The sequence below is a fragment of the Grus americana genome, chromosome 12 (assembly GCF_028858705.1).
Source record: "Grus americana isolate bGruAme1 chromosome 12, bGruAme1.mat, whole genome shotgun sequence".
NCBI lineage: Eukaryota > Metazoa > Chordata > Aves > Gruiformes > Gruidae > Grus > Grus americana.
Window position 1 is genome coordinate 7,331,814 of NC_072863.1, and position 23,095 is coordinate 7,354,908.

The following is a 23,095-nucleotide window of genomic DNA, read 5'->3' on the forward strand; positions in this document are numbered from 1 at the left end:
GCTCTCATCCCAGGGAGCGGAGCGCTGCTGAGCAGCTTTGACATCCCACGGGTGTCACCCGGCAAAACCCCCTTGATGTCACCAAGGGTGACGCGCTGCCACAGCCGGGGCTTTCCAGGAAAACACCCGGACAGGGGCGAGTCCGCCCAGCTGTGCATACAGAGGAGGGAGCAGGGGGTCGGGCTCTGCTCACCGCCACTGTGCCGGGTGCCAGCCGGGGTGTCCCCAGGGCTGCCGGACCCTCCCCGGATCCCTGCTGCTCCAGTGGGGACGTGAGCATGTTCTGAGAGCCGTTCCCTCCGTCCCTGTTCACGGCTGCGCTGACAATGTGGTTAAAATGCTGGGAGCCGCTGGGAGCACAGCAGAGCTCCTCGCACAGCATCCTGAGGGACAACAACCAGCCTTTTCTGACAAGTCCCCCGAGACATTTATCCCCCTGAGAGGAGATGTCCCAATATGGTGGGGACATGTGAATGCACCCAGCCACAGCTGCTGCAGAAAGCCGGAGCCCTGGGGCCAGCCAGCAGTGCTGGTGCCCCGGCTCGGTGCGTCCAGCTGGGTCACCAAGGTGCCTCCAACGCCTTTGCCAGGACAGCAATGGCCCAAGTCCACCTGGCAACTCCCCCAGCACACACCTGTACCTCCAGAACATCGCTGATGTCTCTCCAAACGAAAGCAACGTGTCTACTGGAGCACTATCTAACTAGGTAAGATCTGCACCCTCTGATGGGCATTGTGCCTGTCGCTGGCCATGGGGAGGAGCAGGCTGGGCAAGCCTCCTTGCTCCTCAGGATGGGACAGACAAACAGTCAGTGTTGGTTTTCCTGCATCAGCTCGGAAACCTCCAGGCTCCCCGTGCCACCCTCTGCCTGCACCGTCCCTGGCCGGCATCGCCTCTGCCACCCGCCCCGAGAAGGAAGCTGCCTGCATAGGCAGGGGCACAGGCAGTGCAGGGTCACTTCCCTCTGTGCAGGCTTTCTGGTCAGGATGGGTTTTTCCAAACCTGGCCCTGCTTCTCACGTATTCCTGCCCTGTCTCCATCCATCCATTAATTGCAGTCAGTCATTGCTCCACCCCGGTTTCCATGCTCTGACACACTCTGCCTCGCCATCCAGACCCAGGAGGCTTTCAACCAGCCATGCACTGACAACAGCCTCATTTACTCACCCAGGTTAAACGCAGCGTAAGAATTTCAGGTATTCCCCTTTGGGTTCCTCCATCAGCAGCAAGGCTGCCCCATACCTGGCCGTTTGCCGCACCACGGGGCAGTTTGGTTGGGACAGCTCACCCGGCACCAGAGCAGCATTTGCCAGAGGGCTGACGCTGACAGAGGGCCACCACTCCTACCTGTGGCTTAACCCCTGCTTTTACACCTGCCTCCTCCCCGGAGCAGGACCGGCAACCGGCTGGCTGCTCCAAGCCACAGCCCGTGCTACTTCGGTGCTCGAGACCCAAAAATCCCCCAAGCTTGGCAGGATCTGCAGCATCACACTCAGTAAGGCAAAGGTTTGCTGACGAAACAGCCCAAAGATGAGCAGTACCAAACTAACACAAAAGCTTAAATCCACATTTCTCACCCCGGGGAGAGGCTGGGGACGCAGGCAGCTCCAGCAGCGCTGCCCTGCCCTTTGCTCCAAACAAGCAGCTGGCCGGCAGGATGCACATGTTTGCACGGGGCAAACTCATCTGCCCGGCTCCTGGGCTGGGATGCTCCAGGCCTTCTGCTTCAGCGCTGTTACACAATCGCTGTTATGAAGAAAATTCAATTACAGAAGGTATTTGTAAGCACAAGCACACCGGTGAGCATTGGAGAAACATGAGCTGTGATGGTCCAGAGCTTACCAGCTGGCCCGGGGCGAGCAGATTACGTCCCAGGGGGGTGGCTGATGCTCGTTGCAGTGACTCAAGCAGAGGAATTTCCAGGAGATGAAAAGAAAAGCCAAGGATATTTCATAGAGTAAAATATCTTAATATTTATTGTGTGTCAGGACAAAAAGAGTTCTACTCGATACACAAAACGAGTTAAAGCAGCATATAATACTGACAATCAAGTCACAGCTGACTCGGTGCAAGGACACCTACCAAGGTAAAGGCACCAGGAGCTACATCACCAAACCTTGCTACAGCTTACAAAGAATCACTACAGTCTGTACTTCAAAAAGTACAACTATAAAAAAGTATATAAAACCCAGAGCAGGGATGAGAAAGAGCTTGGCAACAAGCCGAGACCTTGCTGAGCCAAGGGCTTCAGGCACGCAGGGCGGTGTTTTAACGGGGCAACAGCCCCATCTCAAGAGCAACCACGTCCAGAGAACAAGGGGACGTTGAGGGGCTGCTGGAGATCAGGGGAAGCATTGCTTTCCCAATGGAGGCACCGAAGACGGGCACTGAGAGTCCCGCGAGGCCACCAGCATGGTCGGCTTTGGCACAGCACTCGAGCGTGCTGCTGAGGAAAGAGCCGGGAGCTGCGGCACCCAGAGGAGCGTGCTTGCTGTAACCACCTCAGCTACATTAATTATCCCACGTGGTGGCACAGCAGAGAAGTGTTAGGACAAGTCCCTGAGCACACCAGGACAGCTGCTGCACTCGTTTCTATGAGCTAGTTGAGAAGATCAGTCAGTTCAAAGCAAGATTTCAAAAGGCGCATCCAGAGGAAAACTGGAGGTGGTGGCATCCTCCCCAGCCGCAGAGAGCATGCCCTGCAACGCACGAGACAAAGTGTTAACAGACAAGGCTGGATTTACACACAGCTTAAAACGATGCAGCAGACACAGCGTTGCAGTTGCCCTCTATCCCCACACACCCCCAGAAGCAGTACCCGCTGCTGTGCTGAAGGTCCCCAGGGGCGACCAGGCAGCAGCCAGGGACACAGAGGCAGCCCACCGAGCTTACATCACTGGGCAGACGTACCCGGCCACGGTCACAGCGTGCTGGGGGCCAGCTACACCATCTCGTACTGATTGTTTGTGATGTACTGGGACAGGCAGCAGGCGAGAATGATGCCAACCAGCTGAAAAAGAAAAAACAAAACCCCACACATCAGAGGCAGCCAAAAACCAGGACACAGTGTTTTAGGGGAAAAGCCTGACAAATTGCTCCAGAACATCAGTTTTAGAAAATCCAAAGATGAACAGTGGGATTTACAAACCACAACACAGCCCTGTTCGGAGTAACTGAGAGAGGCTGAAGCGCAGGATCCTGGCAGGCATCAGCCAAACAAGCTCCTCGCAAGAGATGCTCCACGTCCTGTTCTGTTACATTTTGCTTCATGAAGCATCTACTGTTTTACGGTAATTTCAGAGCCTACACAGATATCACGAGCGTCACAGCCAGTTACACAGCCACTAGAGAACAGCAGCCACCTCTCCCTGTTGCAAGGACAGCGGGGAAGCAAGGTAGATGTTTTCGCATCAGCATCCAAAGGACACGCTACTGTTATCACAATGTGGCCTCCCAGCCCCTGCACAGACATTTAGGGCCAGATCCTGCAGGAGTTTGATCTACACAAGCAAAGTAAGAGGCACATTTGCATGATGGGTCCCTGCTGGCCGCACGACACAGTCAGGCTTGCTGAAAGAGCGATAAAAGCCAGGAAACGGTTACAATTCCCAAGCCGGGCATCAGCTGAGGTAACTGCGTGGCTGGGAGCGTGCAGGTCACCATTCGTGTGTCGGTCACATCTTGGTGACCCCACGGAGAGCACAGCCCAACTGAGGAGGAGACTGGGGCGAGCAGCTGGGCACAGCAGAGCAGCTCCGGCTCTCAGGCTCTCCCGGCCACAGCCGAAAACACTTGGTAGCACTAACTGCAGCCAGGGGCTGTTGGCTCCCACCTCTCCCCCAGTTCAGTGCATCCGTTACGGGAAACACACTGCGACGTGCTCATTACGGAAGAAATATCTTGGCGGGGTTCCTCCTCGTCCTCCCTGTGCTGGCACAGTCAGCCAGCAGTCCCGGGGGGCAGCCCCTCGCACCACGGCCTTGCGTGCTGGATCAAGGGGAGGGTGAATTCCAGTCCCTTCAAAGTCAACACCTTGCCGAGCTCACTCTGCAGCTGCTCAGCACCGAAAGCCCAGCGAGCTTCCAGAAACCAGCTAAACAAGGGCCGGCTGCGCATCCTTCAGCTCCTGCTGCGGTGCATCCGAAAACCCTCAGCACCTCGGGAAAGCCCACCGCAGCGTCAGCATGCCCAACGCCCCACGTAGCAGAGCTGGGGGCAGGGGCCTCTCGTTTCCTGCCGGAATAAAGCCTGCAGGAGCATGGGCTGGCGAGCACGCCGCGGCTGCGGCTCCTGCAGGAAGTGCCCTACAGGATAAAGCAAAGGAGAGTTTGGGGAGTGGGAGGCAGAGGAAGCAATTGCAGGGTAAGGCAGCATGCGGGGCGTGAGCCGCGAGCACAAGTGGTGCCCCACGGGTGCTCACAGGGACCAAGCCATGCTAAAGTGATGCCAAAACACCTCCCTGATAAAAAGGAAGGTCGGTGGGTAGGAAAAGGAATGCATGATTTGATCCCTGCCAACAGCAAACGCAGGGAGTTCACCCAGCACAGCATGGGCTCTGTCTGGGTTTCTTAAAGTCGGTTGTTTCAGGCAAGAGCTATTCTCAAATAACCTGAGCTCAGGGAAACAGAGCTGGTGCTTCAGCCCAGGGTTTAAGAGACTGAAGACTGTACAGTGCTGAGATTAAACCCAAGGGGAATCTGCAGAATAGCTGCTCCTCCCTGGCTGAAACAGGCCGTGCCTTTTGTACACACACCAGACTTTGCACAGAAATTAAATACCCCTGGAGACACTCCTCCTGTACCAGCCAGCAAGGGAGAGTTACCTGGAAGCAGGCAATGCCAAAGGAGATTCCAGCCACAACGCTCATTTTTGACTCCATTGTTGACGTTACCAGGAAAAAACAACCCTGCAGAGGAGGAAAAGCAAGCACACGTGGGTCCAGTGTTTTTCACACACCCCCTGGAGCACAAACCGGTACCAGCAGCTCCACGGGAAGATGCTCCCATGCAGGCAGCAGGCTTCTGGCTGCCACCGTCCTGCCTGAGCTCAGCAAAATCATTTTCCTATCAGCACTGCACCTACGTGCCTCCCAGCCCAGCTGCGTTATCAAGGGGAGTGCTGCCCTTGGGCTGTTCCCAACAGCAGCAGGGGCGTTGGGTTGAGCAAGGTGACTCATCAGAGGAACTTCCCTTGCTCAGCCGGGCTGTCCCTGCCGGATGAGGTCACCTGCACTCACCACCAGGTCAGGACTTTGCACAGCTGTCAGGAGACATCAGCACTGCTCCTTACTCACCTGCTCTCCAAAACACACAGCCCCCAGCACAAATGCTTGGGTCTGGCTGGTCCCTGTCCTCCAAGGAAGGAGTGGAGGGGACCTCAGATGAGGGAGGGCACGTTCCTCCATACCTTTCCCTTACCTCCACCCCAGGGGAGTCCCTGGGCCACAGGGCATCTGCATCAAAACAGCAGTCCTCCTTTCAAGCCTCCCAGGGAAGGGCAAGCCCTTCTCAATCCACCCAGATCTGCCCTCCCCACCTCCAGGACTGGCAGGGGGATTTTTCTGAGCTTAACTTACATCCACAAACACTTTCAGCTTGGCTTTGCTTGGGTCTTTCAGATCCTCCTCCGAGCAGTCATCCTGGCTCTTGCAGCAGCTCCGGGGGATGCCCCTCTGGGTAAAGTACTCGGTCCTCTCCCAATCCGAGTAGTTCTGCACCCCACAGCAGTGCAGCTGGAGAGGGAAGCACATTTGGAGAGCACAGTCACACCAGGGTAGACCCCCCCAGTCCTACCCCACACCCACGGCTCCCCTGCCCTTGCCTCTCCAGGAACCACCCCCATATTGGGCTCCCATCCACCATTTCCTCCCAAACTCAAAAGCCCATGGTGCAAAAGGACCCCAGCATTGCGACAGGGATGCTGATACCGCAGGGGGTCCCAGGGGACGCCCCAGGGCAAGGCAAGCATCCCCACCCACCGCCAGCCTGGGGCACTCACGGTTCTCTGGATGGTGTCAACAGCCTCGCTGTGCCGATCCGCGGTCACGTTGTAGTCCCTCAAGGCCAGGTTGAGATTGCTCTCAAAGTTTGTCTTAATCTGCAAGACAGAGGTGTCTGCGGTGGTGCCATCCCCTCCCGCGCTTTGGGACCCACGGCCCCACAACGCTGTGGCCACGCAACAGTCACCTCCCGATGACGGCAGGAATGACTCCGGCCGCTGCCAGCAGGCATTCCCCCAGCCACCCAGGCAATTAAACGCTGTATTAAAGGGCAGGCTGGGATGCGCTGTGGTGGCAGGGATGCCGCATGTAATAACAAGGAGCTACACGGTGCCAACTCCCCCCCATAAGCAGGCTGCTCCGCAGCACAGCAACCCTCAGAGGAGCTTTAATTACAGAAATTATTGCAGAAGATAGACCAAAGCCTGAAACTAAAGTCCAGGGCTACTTCACCTGTTCTGGCAGAGGGGCAGCATGCCATGCTGGGCGAACTCTGCACCCAGCCTCATCCTTATGGGGACCTTATGGGTAGTTATGGGGACCAAGCAGCTCTTTGGGCTCTTTTAACCCCATTTTAGCTAAAGTAAGCACTGCTCCCAGCAGCGCCCCTGTCCCTCCAGCAACATCTGAAACTGTATTTGGGTTAAAACCAGCCACAAACTCACTCTGCAGCATCAGGAGACAGCAGCGGCCACCCAGACTCACCTCATGCCTGAAGACGAACCCCACGATGGCGGCCACCAGGACGATAAGGAAGATGAGGGACAGGAGCATGGCATACTGCGGGCAGAAAGGGCGGGATGGGGTAGGATGGGATGGATGGGCCGGGATGGGGTAGGGATAGGAGACGTCAGGATGGGTCAGGAGGGGACGGGACCCCGTCCCACCCCGCCCAGGGCCACCCACCAGCTTGAGCATCCAGGTGCTGCCGCGGCAGGTGGCGAAGCAGCCGAAGGTGCCCAGGAGGACGACGACGGTGCCGGCGCCCACCAGGACGAAGGGGACGTTGGTGGCCTTCTCGTCCAGCAGGGAGAAGTAGACTGCCAGGCTCACCCTGCCCCAGACGCCCACGGCCAGCAGCACGATGCCCGACACCTGGGGAGAGGGAAAAGACGCCGTGGCTCATGACTGTCCCGATAGCGCGGGGCAGCCGCGACATGTCGCGGGCTGGGGCGGGAGGGCCGCGGCTCGGCGCTCACCCAGAAGACGAAGGTGTAGGTGAGCAGGACGCTCTTGAGGCAGGTGATCACCGGCTTCGTCTGCAGCCGCCGTGACGGGGACGCCATGGCCGACGCGGGCCGTGTCTTGCCGGGACGGGCCCCGCCGCACCGAGCACCCACTCCCCGCCCCGCCGGGCAGGCCCCGCCCCGCTCTCCCGGAGGCGCCCGAGCGGCGGCGGAAGTTGCCGAGAGCTCGCGGAAATGGCCGAGCGCGTCCGAAAGCGCCTCGCTCCTCCCCAGCGGGGGCGCCCCCTGCCTGCCCCGTTCAGCCCGGCCTGGGCCCCGGCCCAGCCGTGGGCGGTGCAGCCCCAGCGACCCCCCCCGGGCCTGCCCGGGTGTCTCCCAGCAGAGCAGGGACCGGCCAGGGCAGCCACCCTGCACCCCAGCACACGGCACGACCGCCACGGCAGCAAGCAGCAGGCATCCCGCCCGCAATGGGGCAAGCGCCCATCCCCTCCTTGAGGACGGCCCCGGGCTGCGGGGGGCTGTGGGGAGCTGTGGGGTGCTGCGGGCTCCCCGCCCCCTGCAGCAAGCTGCCCCGCACAGCGGCCTTCCGCCAGCCCTCTCCCGCTCAGGACAGCTGTGTTATTAATTAGCGCGCTTACCGGCCTGGCCGCCACATAATTAGCGCATTCAGGCAGCACGTTCCACCCCGCCCAGCTCTCTACCTGTCCGTGCCAGGCTCATCCCCCACCTCCCCTCCGCCATGCAGTCCTGTGCTCCAGAGCCCAGCTCCCGGGTGGCCCCGGCCTCGCCTCCCCCCTGACCCTGTGGGATGTGGGGTGGCGGGTCCTAACGAATGCGGTTCGTTACCTCTGCCTCGCGGGGGCTGAACTTCAGCTGGAAAACAGACCCCAGCTGGAACCACTTGCCTCCGGACTGGTTTCGGAGCCTGCCGTCTGCAGTGAAGTCTCTCCCTCCCTCCTGGCAGGAGGGGGAAAAAGGGTCTTGGCTCCCGTGGTTTTGTCCTCAGCCCCCCAGGTCCCCTGTTCCCAGAGCCTCACAGGGCTGGCACAGGCTCTGCTACGCTCTCTCCTGTTTCAAAACATGCTCCTGGCTCTTCTGCTTGCAAAGAAAAAAATCTGACAACTTTTAAAGCCTCGGAGAAGCAGGAGGTGCATTGGAAAACAGGCGATCCTGGGATTTATTATTTTTGACAATCTCATCATTTTGGGCCTGACTCACGGCTGTTGAATGTTCGGGACGGTCAGCAGAAGGGAAAAGTAGGTTTGCTCAGCACAGGCAGCAAGGACAGGCAGGAGGGTCAGGCGTCTGTGCAGTGACAAGGCGACGGAGGGGGCCGTCATCCTCCTTCCAGCCCCGCTCCGTCCTCGCCGGGGCTCGCGGCTGCCCCTGGACCCGACACGGCAGGCGGTCTGGCCGGCCCCCGGGCCCCCGGCATGGCGCAGGAGGTGGCCCCTGTCCTACTGGTTGTCCTCGCCAGGCTGGCGTCATCCACGTGGCACGAAGGTGAGCGAGTTCTGGGGTGTGCGGGCACAGCGGGGCTCCCCAGGCACGGCAGCCTGCAGCGTCCCTCTCCCCTCGGGGGGCTCGTGGTGGGGAGGGAGGGGTGCCCTGGTACAGCAAAGCTGGGGAGAGAGAGCATCGGTGCCTGTGTAGTATGGGGTGCCTGCAGGGGTGCACTGCGGGGTACAGGGAGGAGCAGACGGGTGCTGGAAGGCATCCAGAGACAAGCGGAAAACTGGCCTCTCCATCGCGTCCCTGCCTGTGGGAGCACAGCTTTCCCGCTGACTCCCTGCTCCCGTGGGGGCCATCGGCCAGCAGATGTTTGCCTGGACGGAGCGCTCAGCCCTAAAGTTCCTGTAGCCAGGCAGCCAGGTCAAGGATGAAAAGCTCTTGCCCAGTATGGGGGGGTTCCCCCTTCCCTGCTCCTGTCCCCAGGCCCTCTTGCTGCAGTGCCAGCACAGCTGGCTGGGGATGCTCCTGCCCGGTGCAGCCGGGGCTGCGAGCTGGCCCCAGGTGAGATGGAAAAGGCAGCGCCTGCGTGAAAAGGAAACACTGCAATTAAATGGCGCATCAACCTACAGGGACACAGTGCACCCCGTCCCCGGGGCCTCAGTGGGGGGCTCGGCAGCCCCCCAGGAAGCAGCCCTGCTCGCCGGATCACTGGCAAATCCCCACCGCTGGCCCCACAGATGCCAGCCCTGCCCTCGCCCCAGGTCCCTCCGCTCCCTGTGGCAGCCGTGGCAGTGTGGGAAGGGCGTCAGGATAAAAGGCTTTGTGGAAACGAGTGGGCAACTGAACAGAGCTTGTGGAAAGTGGTGGGGAGTTGCTCTGCAGTAAAGTTTGTGTCAGAAAGATTTGTAATGGAGTTTCCTCCCAGTGACGGCAGGGCTGCTGCTTGGATTGGCCTTGGTGGATATCCCCTTCCCAAAACCCGGAGCAGGGGGAAGGGGAGACGGGCGCAGCTGTGGCAGGACTGCCACTTCGCGTGGGGTCCCTTCCCAGGCTGAGCATCCCCGCCATGCCGGAGCGGGGAGTGTGGTGGGCTTGGCTGGCGGCGAGGAGGGGGCAGCGCTGGCAGGGGCCAGCGGAAACGCAGCGGAAACGTGAGCTCAGTGCTGGGGAATGCCGCGGCTGGCCGAGGCGCCGAGGGGCCGCAGGGAAGGACGCCAGCCCTCTCCCCCTGCACAGTTCCCTCCCTCCTGCTAGTCCCTTGCCCACGGGGACACAGTGCGGGCCAGAGGGTGGCCCGCAAGGATGGCGCCAGGGTGTCCTCCCCACATCTATGGGGCCAGGGGTCCCTCTCCGCAGCACATATGGCGTGGGGCCAGCAGCTCCCGCCAAGCCCCTCCAGCAGCTTCATCCTTCCATGGCACACAAGCGAGGGGCTGCATCCCTGGCAGCCCCCCGGCCGGGTGTCATGCCTCTCCTCCCTTGCCTTGGCCAGCAGCTCCGCTGAGATGGGCAGAAGAGGGGAGCTTGCTTCCTTCCCTTGGGACATCTGGTGCAGGGACGATGCCATGGGAGCGGGTAGAAGACAACTTCCCGGCAGTGCAAAGACAGCAGTCAGTGCCAGCCCACTCTGCGCCAGCACCCGTTTCCTGCGTAACCGCGGCTGCTCCTGCCACTGTTTAGTCTGCGGGCTGGTGCCAGCACACACCACGTCGGGACAGGGCTCACCATCTGCCCAGCTTAACCCTTGACAGCAGCCCCAAGGATGGCAAGACAGAGCCTGCCCGGGGATGGGATCACTTGCTGGGAGCTGCCACAGACTGTCAGCAGCCCCCTCATGTCTCTCCTTCTCCCCAGGGTCTGGCTACTACGCAGCTGAGAGCCACACCAATGAAGTGTACGTGGAAGAAGCCCCCCCCGAGCCTGCCCTAGACTACCGCCGAGGTAATAGCACCCAAACCTGTTCCTCGGGTCCCCGTGGGGAAACTGAGGCACGGCAGGGCCAGGCACCCTCCTCATCTCTCTTCTCTCCCCCAGTGCCCCAGTGGTGTGCCACGCTGAACATCCACCGTGGAGAGGCCACCTGCTACTCTCCCCGGGGGGGCTCCTACCGCAGCAGCCTGGGGACACGCTGCGAGCTGAGCTGCGCCCGCGGGTACCGGCTGGTGGGGCCCAGTGCCGTCCAGTGCCTGCCCAGCCGCCACTGGTCCGGGATGGCATACTGCCGACGTGAGTGTGCCCCAGCCATCGGCTTGCTGGCATCCCCATGGGCACCTGTGGCGGCCAGTCCTGGGCGCTCTGCCTGCCAGCACGACTAGGCAGCCGCTTCCCTCCCCTCTTCACTCTCTCTATCCCAGAAATCCGGTGCCACGTGCTGCCAGCAGTGCTGCGGGGCTCCTACGTGTGCTCAGCTGGTGTGCAGATGGATTCCCGCTGTGACTATACCTGCCTGCCTGGCTACCAGCTGGAGGGGGACCGGAGCCGCATCTGCATGGAGGACGGGCGCTGGAGTGGGAGCGAGCCAATCTGTGTAGGTAAATTCTCACCCTACCATCCTCCCACCCCCACGCTGCTGGGGCACGCAAGGACAGGCCACCGTCCCTCCGTGGGGTGCCTGCAGGTATCCACCCCCACATCTGACCCAGCATTGCCAGGTGCCGGCTCCTGCACCTCCTGGCCCTGGGACCCCTGTCCCTACTGCTCCTTGAGGCACAGGCTGGTGCAGGGCACGTTGGTCCGGGATCGGGGCACTCAGTGCTGCCGTACAGCAGGTCTTGCTGGCTCCAGGGCGCCTGGGCCATGTGCAGCATCCCTGGGGTGGCTGAGTGCCAGGGTCCCATTCTCGTAGCCCAGCCCTGGCAGGTTCCCCGACTCCCTCTCCTCCCTGCCGGCAGATATGGAGCCTCCCAAGATCCGCTGCCCGGACTCCCGGGAGCGGATAGCGGAGCCAGGCAAGCTGACCGCTACCGTCTACTGGGACCCCCCCCGTGTGAAGGACTCTGCTGACGGCATCATCAAGAGGTGAGAGCGGAGGTGCTGCAGGCACTGCCGGCAAGGTTTGGGGGCCACGCTGGGTGCCCCCTCCCAGGGCCCTGACAGAGAAACCCGTCTGCTGGGTGCAGGGTGATGCTGCGGGGGCCAGAGCCCGGCTCCGAATTCCCCGAAGGAGAGCATGTGATCCGCTACACCGCCCAGGACCAGGCGTACAACCGAGCCAGCTGCAAGTTCAGCATCCGTGTCCAAGGTGAAGCGGGCTCCCCTGGGGGCTGCTGGCAGTCCCCCCCCGCAGCTCCGGCCCCATGGCTGGGCTGTGGCCCATCACCCCCAGCCCTCACCCAGCCTCCCTGTTCGCAGTGAGGCGCTGCCCTGTCCTGAAGCCTCCACAGAACGGCTACATCTCCTGCACCTCCGACGGCAACAACTACGGTGCCACCTGCGAGTACCTGTGCGACGGGGGCTACGAGCGCCAGGGCACGTCCCTGCGGGTCTGCCAGTCCACCCAGCAGTGGACGGGCTCCCAGCCCCTTTGTGCAGGTGAGTGGTGTGGGGCAGGGGAGGACCTGCCCGCAGCAGTGCCCGGTGATGGGGGAGGATGCTGCCTGGCAGGGCGAAGAGGTGGGGAAGGGGCGATGGGGGCAAAATGGCACCTCCCCACACACTCGCCTCTCACCCCAGCCATGCAGATCAACACGGCTGTGAACTCGGCTGCCAGCCTGCTGGATCAGTTCCACGAGAAACGCCGCCTCCTCGTCATCTCAGCCCCCGACCCCGCTAACCGCTACTACAAGATGCAGATCTCCATGCTGCAGGTGAGGAGACCCTCCCGCTGTCCCCCTTCCCACCACTAGCACCCTCTCACCACCCCACCTCTCCACAGCAAGCTGCCTGCGGACTGGACCTTCGTCATGTCACCACTGTGGAGCTGGTGGGGCAGCCCCCTCATGAGGTGGGACGCATCCGGGAGCACCAGCTGTCCCTTGGCATCATTGAGGAGCTCAGGTAGGGGGGACGTGGGCTGTCCTGCAGAGCCAGGCACCTGTGTGAGGGGACTGGGGATGGGGATACCTCTGGGGATGGCAAAGCATGAGGTTGCAGCTGGGTTCATGGACAGCCCCTTCCCGCTGCAACAGAGGGGCTTGTGCAATGTGGGGACACCCCCACCAAATCTGAATACAGCATCCCCAGACCCTCCTGGAGCTCATTGCCCTGAGGAAGAGGTGGGAGCCACCCCCCAGGAGGACCTTAACACGGTTGCATGGGGCAGGCAGGCTCAGCCCTCAACAGCAACCCCACCAGCCCTGACTGGAGGCTCCCACCTGCACCCCCAGGCAGTTCTTGCACCTCACCCGCTCCCACTTCAACGCGGTGCTGCTGGACAAGGCGGGCGCCGACCGCGAGCGCTACATCTCCCCCATCAGCCCCGACGAGCTCTTCGTCTTCATCGACACCTACCTGCTGAGCGAGCAGGAGGCAGCACGGCGGGCGCAGAGTGGGGACCCCTGCGAGTGAGGCAGCACCGGGGAGACCTGCCCTCCGCCACCGCCGGCCTCAGGGAATGGACACCTTCCTTTCTGCTTTTCTAGTCGCCTACCGTAGAGGACCAGAGTGCCACGGACCTCCAGGGGAAGGGGAGCCTCTCTCCGGCTGCTCTGGCACAGAGAGGCGAGCAGGGATGGGGGCCACGTGCCAGCAGCATCCCCACTGCCCAGCAACCAGGAGCAGCCTCCAGCTGTGGCATGGGATGGCTCAGCCTGGCCAGGACCACGGCAGGAGATGCTGGAGCGCCTCTGCTTGAACCCCAGGGCAGGGGGGAGAAAGGCAGCATGACACTGGGCTGCCAGAGCAGAGGAGAGCAGGCAGGGCAACAGCACAAAAACCTTTAACGCAGCAGCTTCACCTTCCCCATGCCCATCATCACCCTGTGCACAACCTGAACCCACTCCCTCCCCACCCGGGGTCAGCCCTGCCGGGCAGGTGCTGCTGCCAGGGTCCTGCCAGCGCAGCCAGGATCCTGCCAGAGCCACCAGAAAGCCTTTGGCAAACAGCCCTGCACTCAGCAAAGCCAGTAGCAGCCAGCCAGCACACAGCCCACCCCACGGGCTCGCCATCCCCACCCTACCCCTCGCTTCCCCTTCCACCAGCCATGGTGCACCCTTCCTGGGAACTGTTTTGGCAGTAGAATATTAACTCCAAATAAATAAATTTGTATAAAAGTCAGTACTGGCAGAAGGTGTGTCGCAGAGAGGCCTGGGAAAGGAATCCCTCCTGGGAGGCACTGCCCCCAGCCCCGCCAAGCTGACCCTGCACAGCTCCATGCTGGCCCCGCAGCCAGGGCTGGGCTGTGTGCAGCTGCCCCGGTCCTGGAGCCAGCAGCATCCTGCGGAAGGAGGAGACAGGGAGGGAGCAGACTGTGAAACAGAGAGGGTGGGAAGAAGAAAAATGGAAGGAGGAAAAAAAAAAAAAAACCCCAAACACATTTCAAAGCATTTTGCCTGGGGATGGGGGGGGGGGGGGGGAAGATGGGAGGGTCCACAAGGACAGCAGTTCAGCCTGAAATGTGGTGCAAAGCCTATGATGAAAGGAAAACCCTTTAAACGAAGGTAGGGTGAGAAGACTTTCTGCCCAAGCCGGTTTAGAGAAGTGTTTATGAAAGTCATGTTTATGAAAGTATAAGCAAAAAAACCAACGGCGTTTGGCAGCCCTGCTGGGCCATGCACTGAGCACGGCTCCCGAGCAGCAGTGCCAGCCCTCGGCCGAGTCCCGGTGCCGCAGCCTACGGCCTCAGCTTGGCCATGGTGGAGCGGAGCTGGAGCGTCCCCTCTGCCCACGAGCCTGGGTACTGGCACATCTTCTGCCACAGGTTCAGCTCCTCGCCCGTGGAGTCCATCCAGTCCACAGCCTGCCCGTTGCTCATGCCTGGGAGAAAGGATGGACATGGGCAGAAGTCACTGCCAGAGCAGCCTCCTGCCTGCAGCGAGGCAGCTCCAAGCAAGGCTGCTTGTCCCTAGGGCTTGATAGGACCCCAGGGCTCCTCACCGTTGCCCACCCCTAGACGGACACCCCCGAGGAAGTCATTGCTGGACAGTGGCTCCCGGTCCCAGACTGTCAGCTCCAGGCAGATGTGCTGCAGGTCCTCGGGGTTGATGCCGTTGTAGACAAAGGTGTGGTTGTAATGAGGGTTCAGGGTCTTCTTCACCACAGGAGTCTTCCTCTTGGAGGCTTTGTTTTTGTGTGGCAGGAGGTAGCTGGGGGAAGCAGCCCCTTGGGTTAGCAGCACGTGTGCAACTGCCTTCTGCCCCAGGGGCTGGGGCACCGCAGCACCTCAGGACCTGGTCTGAAGCCCACCTTCCCTGATATGGCTTGGGATGAAGGACTATGACAGTGCGCAAGGGGCTGGGTCTCTGCCCTGCCTCCTGAGGAGTCTCTCAGCAGACTGCAAGGAGTCTAAGGAAGGGAGAGGGCAAGAACCAGAGCCTGCTCGCCCCCAGCCATGCTGCCTGGTGGCTTGGTGACCTCTGTGAAGATGATTTGATGATAGCTGGAGCCCTGCGCTGCTCACAGCCTCACACCACGACCTCTCAACCAGCCAAAACCAGGAGAGTGTTGGTACGAGGAACACCTTGTCTCTGGGCAGATGGTGACTTTCAGGGTACCAATGCAGGCAGTGTGGAGCGGCTAGTGGAGAGACCCCTCCCTCGCTCAGGTCCCCACGGCGGCTCTGGGTAGTGCCCTGGGATGCAGCCAGGGCCTTCACCACCCCCCCCCCACCAGAACCCACACTCACCCCTTGACAAAGCTGTCTGATGTCCCCCCAGATTTGGCAGCCGTAAGGTTCTTGGCTTCTTTGATCCAGACCTGGAGCTCACCACCTTCCCCTGCTTTGCCTGGGAAAACCCCAACACAGCAAGATTCAGTCAACCTTAATTTCCACCACCACTAACTTCTGGACAGGTCCTGCTGAACAGCCTTCATTGCAGAGGCAGGTACAGATCCCCAGCTGGTATCTCCTCCTGCCTCCTCCCTTACTGGCCCTGCTTGCTGAGGCAAAGGCAGACAATTGCTTCACGTGGGGCCCGATGGTCCAGCCCCAGGAAAGCATTGGGACCAGTTGGCCAGCCTGAGGATAACCAGGTCTGCCCCAACCCAAAGCAGCCTTGCAGGTGCTGCAGAAGAGAAGGCTGCAGTGGCACCACCCAAGAAACCCACCCAGACCCAGCTCACCTGGCCATAAGCAGGTCCCCCAGGCTACACAGAGATCCTGGAGCCCCAGCACTTACCCTTCCTGCCATTCCCAGCCCCAGGGTGCTTGGAAGATGGGATGTACTTCATGGAGACGACCAGCTCCCCCTTGTACTGGTGGAGACCAGCAGCATCCACCCCAATCTGCAAAGAGGCAAGATTTATCAGACTGCCAGAGAGGCGAGAGCAGACATGGTGATGGCCTGGTCTGCACGCAGCACGTCCCATGCCGAGCCAAAGGGCTTGGCCTCTCCTAGAGGTAGTTTAGCTGGCACACATCCCTGCAGACGCTCACCAGCATCACCAGGTCAGACTCAGACCAGCTCCTTCAGGATGCCAAAGGGATCCTACTTTGGCTCAATCTCCTCCTCACCTCCCTTAAGAAACCCTGTTTCGGGGTTTCCACAAGCTGCTTGAGCCCCAGCAAAGGGCTGAGCCTGCAGCACAAGTTAGTCTAGAGAACCATCTGCTGCTGCCGTTGAGCTGCACAAAGGCCCTCGCTGCCTGGCTCGGCAGCCCGCAGCAGGATGTCCCAGCCAACTTCCCCCATTTGTTTCCCTGAAGTTGGCTCCAATTCCTCCCAGCCAGGGCAGGGAGCTGGGAAGAGCTGTGCTCTTGGAGCAATCAAGCAAGCAGAATGAAAATACCTGACAGGGCAGAGACGCGTCCCACAGCATCACAGAGGGGACCTACTGAGGAGGAGGAGGAGGGACGCTAGGCTCAAGGCAGAAGATCTGCCCTTTTTTACTAGGGCAGTACTGCTGTCTGCTTCTGGGGCCTCCATCTCTCCCAGGATTTGATTTAGCACAAGTCTTTTGGCAGGTCTCGGCCAAGGTCCTTGCACCCCTCTGCCCATGGAGGGCCACCCCCCTGGACGGGGCCCAGCAAGGGAGGCTGCTGCAGGCAGCAGGGCTGGGGTGGCAGGGCCAGCACCTTGCCATGCAGGGGCAGAAACTCCTCCAGGTGACTCTCGAAGTTCCAGGCGTCCAGCGGGACCTCCACCTCCCCCAGGAAGGTGTTTCGGCCAAAGCGATCGTGGTGCCAGACCGAGAACTGCAGCGTCCTCGCAAGCAGGAGGGACTTGTTAATCTCGTACTAGGAAGAGAGACAGGAAAACCACGGGTGAGCAGGCAGCGCCAGGCACACCACGGGCTTGGCATACACTGTCAGCCACAGCTCTCGAGCAGGAGAGGAGGCAGGTTTGAGGAGCAATGGATGCACGCAGGAGGCTCTCCATCTTCCTTCCCAAGCCCGCTGAAACCTCAAAGCAGTGGGGCAGGAGCCCATGCTCTCCAGGCAAGTGGCCCTTGGAGCCCGTGCAGAGCCAGGACCAGGACTCATGGCATCCAGCCACCCCACCCCATCCCACCACAAGCAAAGCTCTGCCAGCCCACTGAGCCTCAGGTGGTCAGAGCGTGAGACCTCAGCAAACCAGGGGCTGGAAACCAAACCACAGTTCCCACTTCCCTCCTGTCCGGAGAGTGCCTGGCCTCAGCAATGCACTGCCAGGCTCAGGGACAGAGCCAGCCCTTCCTACCACCTGTGGTGGCCACAGCAGGGACCGTGAAGGGCAGTGCCAAGTGCTTCTGCCCCGGGGTGCAGAACTGCCTTATCTCTACCTCTGCAGCCGCGCTGCCCTCCCTCCCAACGCTGTAACCCACTTGCAATAGCCCAGGAGCCTTTTCCATGGAAAGCAATGTCCAGGGTAAGCGGAAGGCCCCTGCTCTGGGGGATGCCACAGGAGCCACGGATGTAGGCTGAGACACGTTCACACCTGCAGCTGTGCCTCCACCCCATCATGGCACCCATGGCTTGACTCCACAGCCACATCAGAGTAGCAACCCAGCCTGGGAGTGGGTTTTTCCAGCTTTCAGGGTGCAGCGTCTGGACACGGGGCCTCTGCAGAGCCCCCACCTCAGGGCTTGGAGCCCACCCATCCATCCTCTGGTTTGTTCCAGCAGCATCCCGAGGGCCAAGTGCCTGCCCAGCCCCGCAGCAGGCTGCACCCCAGCACATCCCCACTCACCTTCAGCAGCTCATTGTACAGGGGGTTGATGGTGTTGCGTTTGATAGTGGTCTTGCGTTTCCCTTGCCGGGATTTGTCAGGCAGAAGGTAGGTCTTCACGTACCTGAAGGGAGGAGCAGGCAGCATCTCTCCAGAGTCTCCCCACAACTACCCCCCGAGCGCCCCAGCGCAACCCCCGACCTCCTGCCTTGCCAAGACCCCGCACTTACAGCTCCCATCTCTGGTGGGCACCCCACAACCCTGCTGAGCACCACCAGCTGTGCCACTGGCCATTGCCCCCCCCCCAGTTCTCACGGGTTGGAGCGCTTCTTGCCCTCATCCCCGTAGGCCAGCTGGCGACACTCCTTCACGTGAATGAACAAGGTCTGCGTCTTCTGCTCATAGCTCAGGGAGAAGGATATTCCCCCGGTGACCGCAACATTGCCAAAATCGCCAGCCTCGCTGTAAATGCTGACCATGCTCCCCAGCGTGCTCTGGAAGACACAGCAGGACTAAGCTGGGGCAGCATCACTTGACGGTCCCTCTTCATCCTCAACAAGGCTGCTCCCCGTACCTCCTCTGCACAGCCCCTCTCACCCCTCCGTGGCTGGGGAAGGCCGCCGAGAGCCTCCCACCCACACATAGGCTCCCCTGGAAGAGAGCTGGGTCTCCACGTTTTGATTCCCTTCAAGGGGAGGAAGCCCCCTCACCCCAAACTCTTGCCCCCATGCTCCAGGAGCTGCCCACCCTGCCTCCCTCCCACCCAACCCGTCAGTGCTGCCCTTCTCCATCGTTTCTTGCTGCAGCAGAGCAGAGCACGGCCGCCTTGCAGGGACTCACTGAGGAGGTGCCACTGCGCATGCTGCCCCGGGCCACCCTCTGGCGATGGATCTCCACCAGGTTATCGATGTCCTCCTCCTCCTCCTCCTGCAAGGAGAGAGAAGAGCCGCCTGTGTGAGGATCGGCAGGGATGGCCGGCCAGGCATCCGGCTCCTCCACCTGGCAGCCAGCTCCATGGCATGCCGAGGGTCTCACCAGCTCCGTGTTGAGGCCGGGGACTGACTTGCTCCTGTCCCCCAAACAGCTGCCTTCCCCCACAAAGTCCTCTGGGCGCAGGTCGATCACCGACTTGGTGTAGTCTGCACAAGAGATGGTGAGGCAGGAGGTGGTGGCATGGTGCAGGATTAACAGAGCCCTGCTGCTCCCTCACTGAAAGGGGCTGCCTCAACCTCTCCCATCTGCAGTGAAAGCCCACCACAGCCCAGGGAGAAGCAGTCACCCACTCCCTGCCATGTCAGCACCCAAACACCCCTGCACCCATGCAGCTCTCACCCGCAGGCCTCACCACCCGCCGGGGGTTCTTCTTGAATATCGTTTCATGCTCGTCCACCAAGGCACTGCTGCGGCTCTCCATGACAGCATCCTGGGGAGGAAGGGTCCCTTCAGAGCAGGACAGGGCTGGGCACCCCACAGCGCTCCCAGCCCCACACCCCAGGACAGGGCTGAGCCCACCGGAGCAGCGGCACGCACCCGTCCGTCAGGGAGCGGGTTTTTGGAGCGGAGAGGGAGGGTCAGGCTGGAGGCAGGAGGTCCTGCTGGTGCAGCAACCGGTTTTCTGTCTCTGAGAGGAGCAGCTTTTTCCAGGGTGTTACTCCTGTGGAGGACACAGAAAGGTCTGTCGCAGACCAAGAGCATGGCTGGGAAAGCAAGCGCTGCCTGGGAAGCACCATCTCCCCACAAGCTCCCTGGAGCACCCCAGTCCAGGGAGCAGAGGACCTGCCTGCCCAGGGACAGGTTTCAGCCCAGCCAGAGGAGCCAGCTCCCCCTCACCAGACCAAGTTGAAGCATGGGGTTTTTCTGCTCAAAGGTCCTCATCCCCTGCCAGGCCAGCCTTGCCACGCACAACCTGCCCAGCCCCCCCAAGGGAGCCCCTCACCTGCTCCCCACACCACCAGGACTAGGTCTGTAGCCATCCAGGCTCATGTTTTCCATGGACTCTGTGTCGCTTTTGCCATCCCGAGGGTCTGAGGTATCCGGAAACAAACTGCAGACAAACAAAACCACAGGTATGTCCTGTTTGGCGAGGAGGTCGGTCTGAGAGAGAGCTTCTGTGCCACCGACGATCCGAGCAGGGCGGCAGCGTCCCTCCCGTCCCCGCAGCGCATGAGGGCTGACGCCTGGAGCAGGGGACACAGCAGCGATCCTCACCTGGGCCCCTCCCGGGGTGCTGGGGGGCTCTGCTGCTGGGCTGAGGAGGTGCTTTTGGGCTCGCCGAGCTGGGCTTTCTGGAGGAGAGTTTGTCCCACGGTCTCTCTTTTGCTGGCTGGAAGGAGAGAGGCATCAGGAGGACCACTACTCCCAGCCCATTGCCTGGAGCAGTTGCTGCTCCCAGCCAACTCTGCAGTGGGCAGAGGAGTTCCAGGCAAAGCTGGAGCATCCCAGAGGCCTGGGCTGCAGGAGAAGGCATTGCTGCCGCACTCCTACCTGCCGACCTGTGCCGCAGGGACAGCCGCACCATGTCACTGCCCAGCCGGTTGGCGAAGCGGTTGACCCTCTGGTCATAGAACCAGTCACCCGTCGTCTTCTTCAGCTCACTGCAGGGCAGGGGGGCAGTGGGGGGCAGTCAGTGGCAGTGCCCCTCTGCCACCCTTGGTGCTGCCATGGCCCCAGCAAACACAGGAGCAAGATGGGGTTTGTAGGGCAGGGGAGGCCAAAAGGGAGGACACCTGGGATGCTTGAAACACAGGCTGTGCTAGGGGCACAGGGGTATGCCAGAGTCAAGTAAAGGAGGAAAAGGAGATGAGGATGAAGGACACCCAAGAGTAGGGCACGACCCTGTTCTCCATCACCCAACCGCGGGTGCCCACCCCAGAAAGTGACAGCAGAGACAGCTAGCTGCCCTGTGCTGGAGAAGACCAGCTAGGCTAGGAAAGGTTGGCCATGGGGCATTGAGCTGGGGTGCCTGGAAGGAGGAAGGGGACAGGAGGAATGTGCAGAAGGTCCCTGCCACTTGTCCCCAGGTACTCACGCCTCCTTGGTGCAGACTTTGCAGCGCCAGGAGCTGTTGGGGCTGTAGGAACGGCAGTCCCGACACACCAAGTGGTTGCAGCCCCGGCAAGTATTGGCCTTGGGGCTGACACGGCCCAGGCTCTGCTGGCAGCGGGCACACGTCCGCTCGCTGTAGCGCTGGCTGCCCCGCTTGGCTCCCTTGCGCCGGATCTCCAGCAGCTCGTTCTTCAGGCGCCTGCTTGGACCCCAACACCGGGAGCTGTCAGAGCCGCGCCGGGCCCCACCACCCACACCCGCACCCCTCCAGCCGCTTCTAGAGCGAGGCAGGGAAACTCGCACCCTGCCTGGCCTGGCCGTGTCCTCACCTGATTCTCCTCTCCTCTGCTTTGCGGAGCTCCTCGTCGCGCTGCAGGACCTGCAGGATCAAATCCCTCTCCACATCCGACAAGAAGGACAGATCCACCGCCTCCGACATCGCCACACCCGGGACAGCTCGCCCTCACCAGAAGTAGCCGGACCCGTCGGTGCTAGGAGCAAGCCAGCCGCTTAGCACAGCCACATCACGGGCCTGCAGCCCCGCATCAGCCCAGCTCTGCTGGGTGCCCCATGCCTGCACCCCAGTACAGGACTGGCTGCCTCCCCCCGGCCCGGATCACAGCACCCAAACACCGTCTCGGCGCGGCCGGCGCCCCGAGCGCCCGCGCCCAACCCGCCCAGCCACCTCCGCGGCCCTGCCCAGGGCTCGACGCTGCTGCGGGCTGGGCTGTCGGCCGCCTGCCAGCCCCGCCGCCCGGTGACCTCAGCCGGCTCCGTGGGACCGGCGCTGACGCCCAGCACCCCCGGGGTGGAAGGAGCTGCCCCAGGCTGCTGCACCCACGACGCACCCCGGGCTCGGAAAGCTGCTCTTCCCCCCTTCCCCGGAGAGCAGCCGGGCTGCGGACGAGCAGCCGGAGCGGCGGCGGCAGCAGGATCCGGCCCGGAGCCGCCGCGACCGCTGACAGCCGGAGCCCGGGCGGCCGCGGCAGCTCCAGCCCCGACGGAGCAGGGCAGAGCGGCGCTCCCGGAGCAGCCGGTCGGGGGTCAGCTGCCCTCCGGCGGGGCGCTCCTCGTTCCCCGCCCGGGGGACGGACGACGGCTGGAAGTGGCCGCTGCCGAGCCCGGCGGGAGTGACCTTCCTGTCCCTGCAGCTGCACCGCGCCCCGGCGTCGCCCGGGGGCGAGGGGGGACGGCTGGCGGGACCGCGGCCTCCTCTCTGCCGGGGGCGGAGGGGGTCCAGTGCCGCCGGCACGACGCTCGGAGCGCGGCCCCCGGGGCAGCTCCGCGCCTGACCGGCTCCGCGGCCCCATCCCCCCGTCCGCAGAGGGACCCCCCCACCGCACCGCAACCCGCCCCGCGCGGGGCCGCCCGGTACCTGCAGCGGCTCCGGCCGGCGCCTCCCGGCAGCAGCGGGGGGGGGGGTGGGGGTGAACGGGAGGGGGCGGTGGCGGTGCCGCCTCCTTAAAGGGGCCGAGCCCGCCGCACCTGCGGCACCGACGGGGCGGCCCGGGCGGGAGGCGGTGCCCGCCCCGTCCAGCCCCGCGTTGCGTGGGACAGCAGCAGCCCCCTTCCCCAGGCGCAGCCGTGCCCGGGGCTCCCTCCCCCTCTAGAGCTGTGGCCTCAGCCCTGCGGGCTGCTCTCCCACCGCACGGCTGGGCAGAGTCCGGCTCGGTGCCTGGAGCTGGGCGCTCTGCCCCGGCTGCTCCCCCGGCGTGTTTCCCCGCAGCCCTACCTGAGAAGGCAGCTCCTCCCAAAGAGCACGCACACGCCGGCACAAAGTCTACAGCCACCCACACTGCTGGGGTCCCCTCCCGGGGTCCCTGGGGTGCCCAGCACAGCGGCGGGTGAGGGACTGGGACCCGAGCAGCACGGCCGTGGTGTCCTCCCAGCTCTGCCTGCAGCAGAGGATGGCCCTGCCTCTGCCCTTGTCCTTCGTGGGCAGAGATATGATCCCGGCAGGGCTCCCCGAGCTCTGCCCACAGTAGCACAGGCAAACTGTGGGCACACGTGGCAGGACAAGGCGTGGGGCTCACATCCACGAGGAGGCAGCTCCTCTCCACACCGGATGGCGGGGCTGTGTGGGAGGCCAGTTGGGAGCAGCCCCAAAGCAAACGCAAGGACGGGGCTCTGCCCACACTTTCGGCTGTGCCCCGGGGCTCCAGAGGGTCCCAG

The 23,095-nt window shown here is 62.3% G+C and overlaps 3 protein-coding genes across 7 annotated transcripts; 1 reads left to right on the forward strand and 2 right to left on the reverse strand.

Annotated features, from left to right (window-relative positions):
- Positions 1 to 1,955: 1,955 nt before the first annotated feature.
- On the reverse strand, positions 1,956 to 7,375 carry TSPAN6 (tetraspanin 6). Of its 2 annotated transcripts, none has more exons than XM_054839735.1 (8): positions 7,198 to 7,375; positions 6,905 to 7,093; positions 6,704 to 6,778; positions 5,998 to 6,096; positions 5,576 to 5,731; positions 4,823 to 4,906; positions 2,893 to 3,010; positions 1,956 to 2,699 (listed from the first exon to the last, which is right to left on the reverse strand). In XM_054839735.1, exons 1-7 carry the CDS (start codon positions 7,282 to 7,284, stop codon positions 2,942 to 2,944), a joined length of 759 nt encoding a protein of 252 aa, XP_054695710.1. In that variant the 5' UTR covers positions 7,285 to 7,375; the 3' UTR covers positions 1,956 to 2,699; positions 2,893 to 2,941. The 2 variants fall into 2 exon arrangements, with proteins under 2 accessions (XP_054695710.1, XP_054695709.1); XM_054839734.1 differs by having other exon boundaries at positions 2,911 to 3,010; positions 7,198 to 7,373.
- A 710-nt stretch (positions 7,376 to 8,085) lies between these two features.
- SRPX2 (sushi repeat containing protein X-linked 2) lies at positions 8,086 to 13,842 on the forward strand. 2 transcript variants are annotated; one of them, XM_054839732.1, is made up of 10 exons: positions 8,086 to 8,688; positions 10,492 to 10,578; positions 10,672 to 10,863; positions 10,992 to 11,168; positions 11,529 to 11,655; positions 11,757 to 11,878; positions 11,989 to 12,168; positions 12,310 to 12,443; positions 12,512 to 12,633; positions 12,963 to 13,842. In XM_054839732.1, the coding sequence occupies exons 1-10, from the start codon at positions 8,619 to 8,621 to the stop codon at positions 13,141 to 13,143; spliced, it is 1,392 nt and encodes a 463-aa protein (XP_054695707.1). In that variant the 5' UTR covers positions 8,086 to 8,618; the 3' UTR covers positions 13,144 to 13,842. The 2 variants fall into 2 exon arrangements, with proteins under 2 accessions (XP_054695707.1, XP_054695708.1); XM_054839733.1 differs by lacking the exon at positions 12,963 to 13,842 and adding an exon at positions 12,811 to 12,859.
- Positions 13,843 to 14,261: 419 nt separating this feature from the next.
- SYTL4 (synaptotagmin like 4) lies at positions 14,262 to 22,343 on the reverse strand. Of its 3 annotated transcripts, none has more exons than XM_054839935.1 (17): positions 22,299 to 22,343; positions 21,253 to 21,414; positions 20,907 to 21,122; positions 20,363 to 20,472; positions 20,087 to 20,201; positions 19,815 to 19,922; positions 19,409 to 19,532; positions 19,211 to 19,301; positions 18,914 to 19,017; positions 18,719 to 18,805; positions 18,194 to 18,372; positions 17,900 to 18,002; positions 16,807 to 16,968; positions 15,912 to 16,017; positions 15,419 to 15,518; positions 14,671 to 14,879; positions 14,262 to 14,550 (listed from the first exon to the last, which is right to left on the reverse strand). In XM_054839935.1, exons 2-17 carry the CDS (start codon positions 21,360 to 21,362, stop codon positions 14,408 to 14,410), a joined length of 2,067 nt encoding a protein of 688 aa, XP_054695910.1. In that variant the 5' UTR covers positions 21,363 to 21,414; positions 22,299 to 22,343; the 3' UTR covers positions 14,262 to 14,407. The 3 variants fall into 3 exon arrangements, with proteins under 3 accessions (XP_054695910.1, XP_054695911.1, XP_054695909.1); XM_054839936.1 differs by lacking the exon at positions 22,299 to 22,343 and adding an exon at positions 21,772 to 21,911; XM_054839934.1 differs by lacking the exon at positions 22,299 to 22,343 and having other exon boundaries at positions 21,253 to 22,114.
- Positions 22,344 to 23,095: the final 752 nt, after the last annotated feature.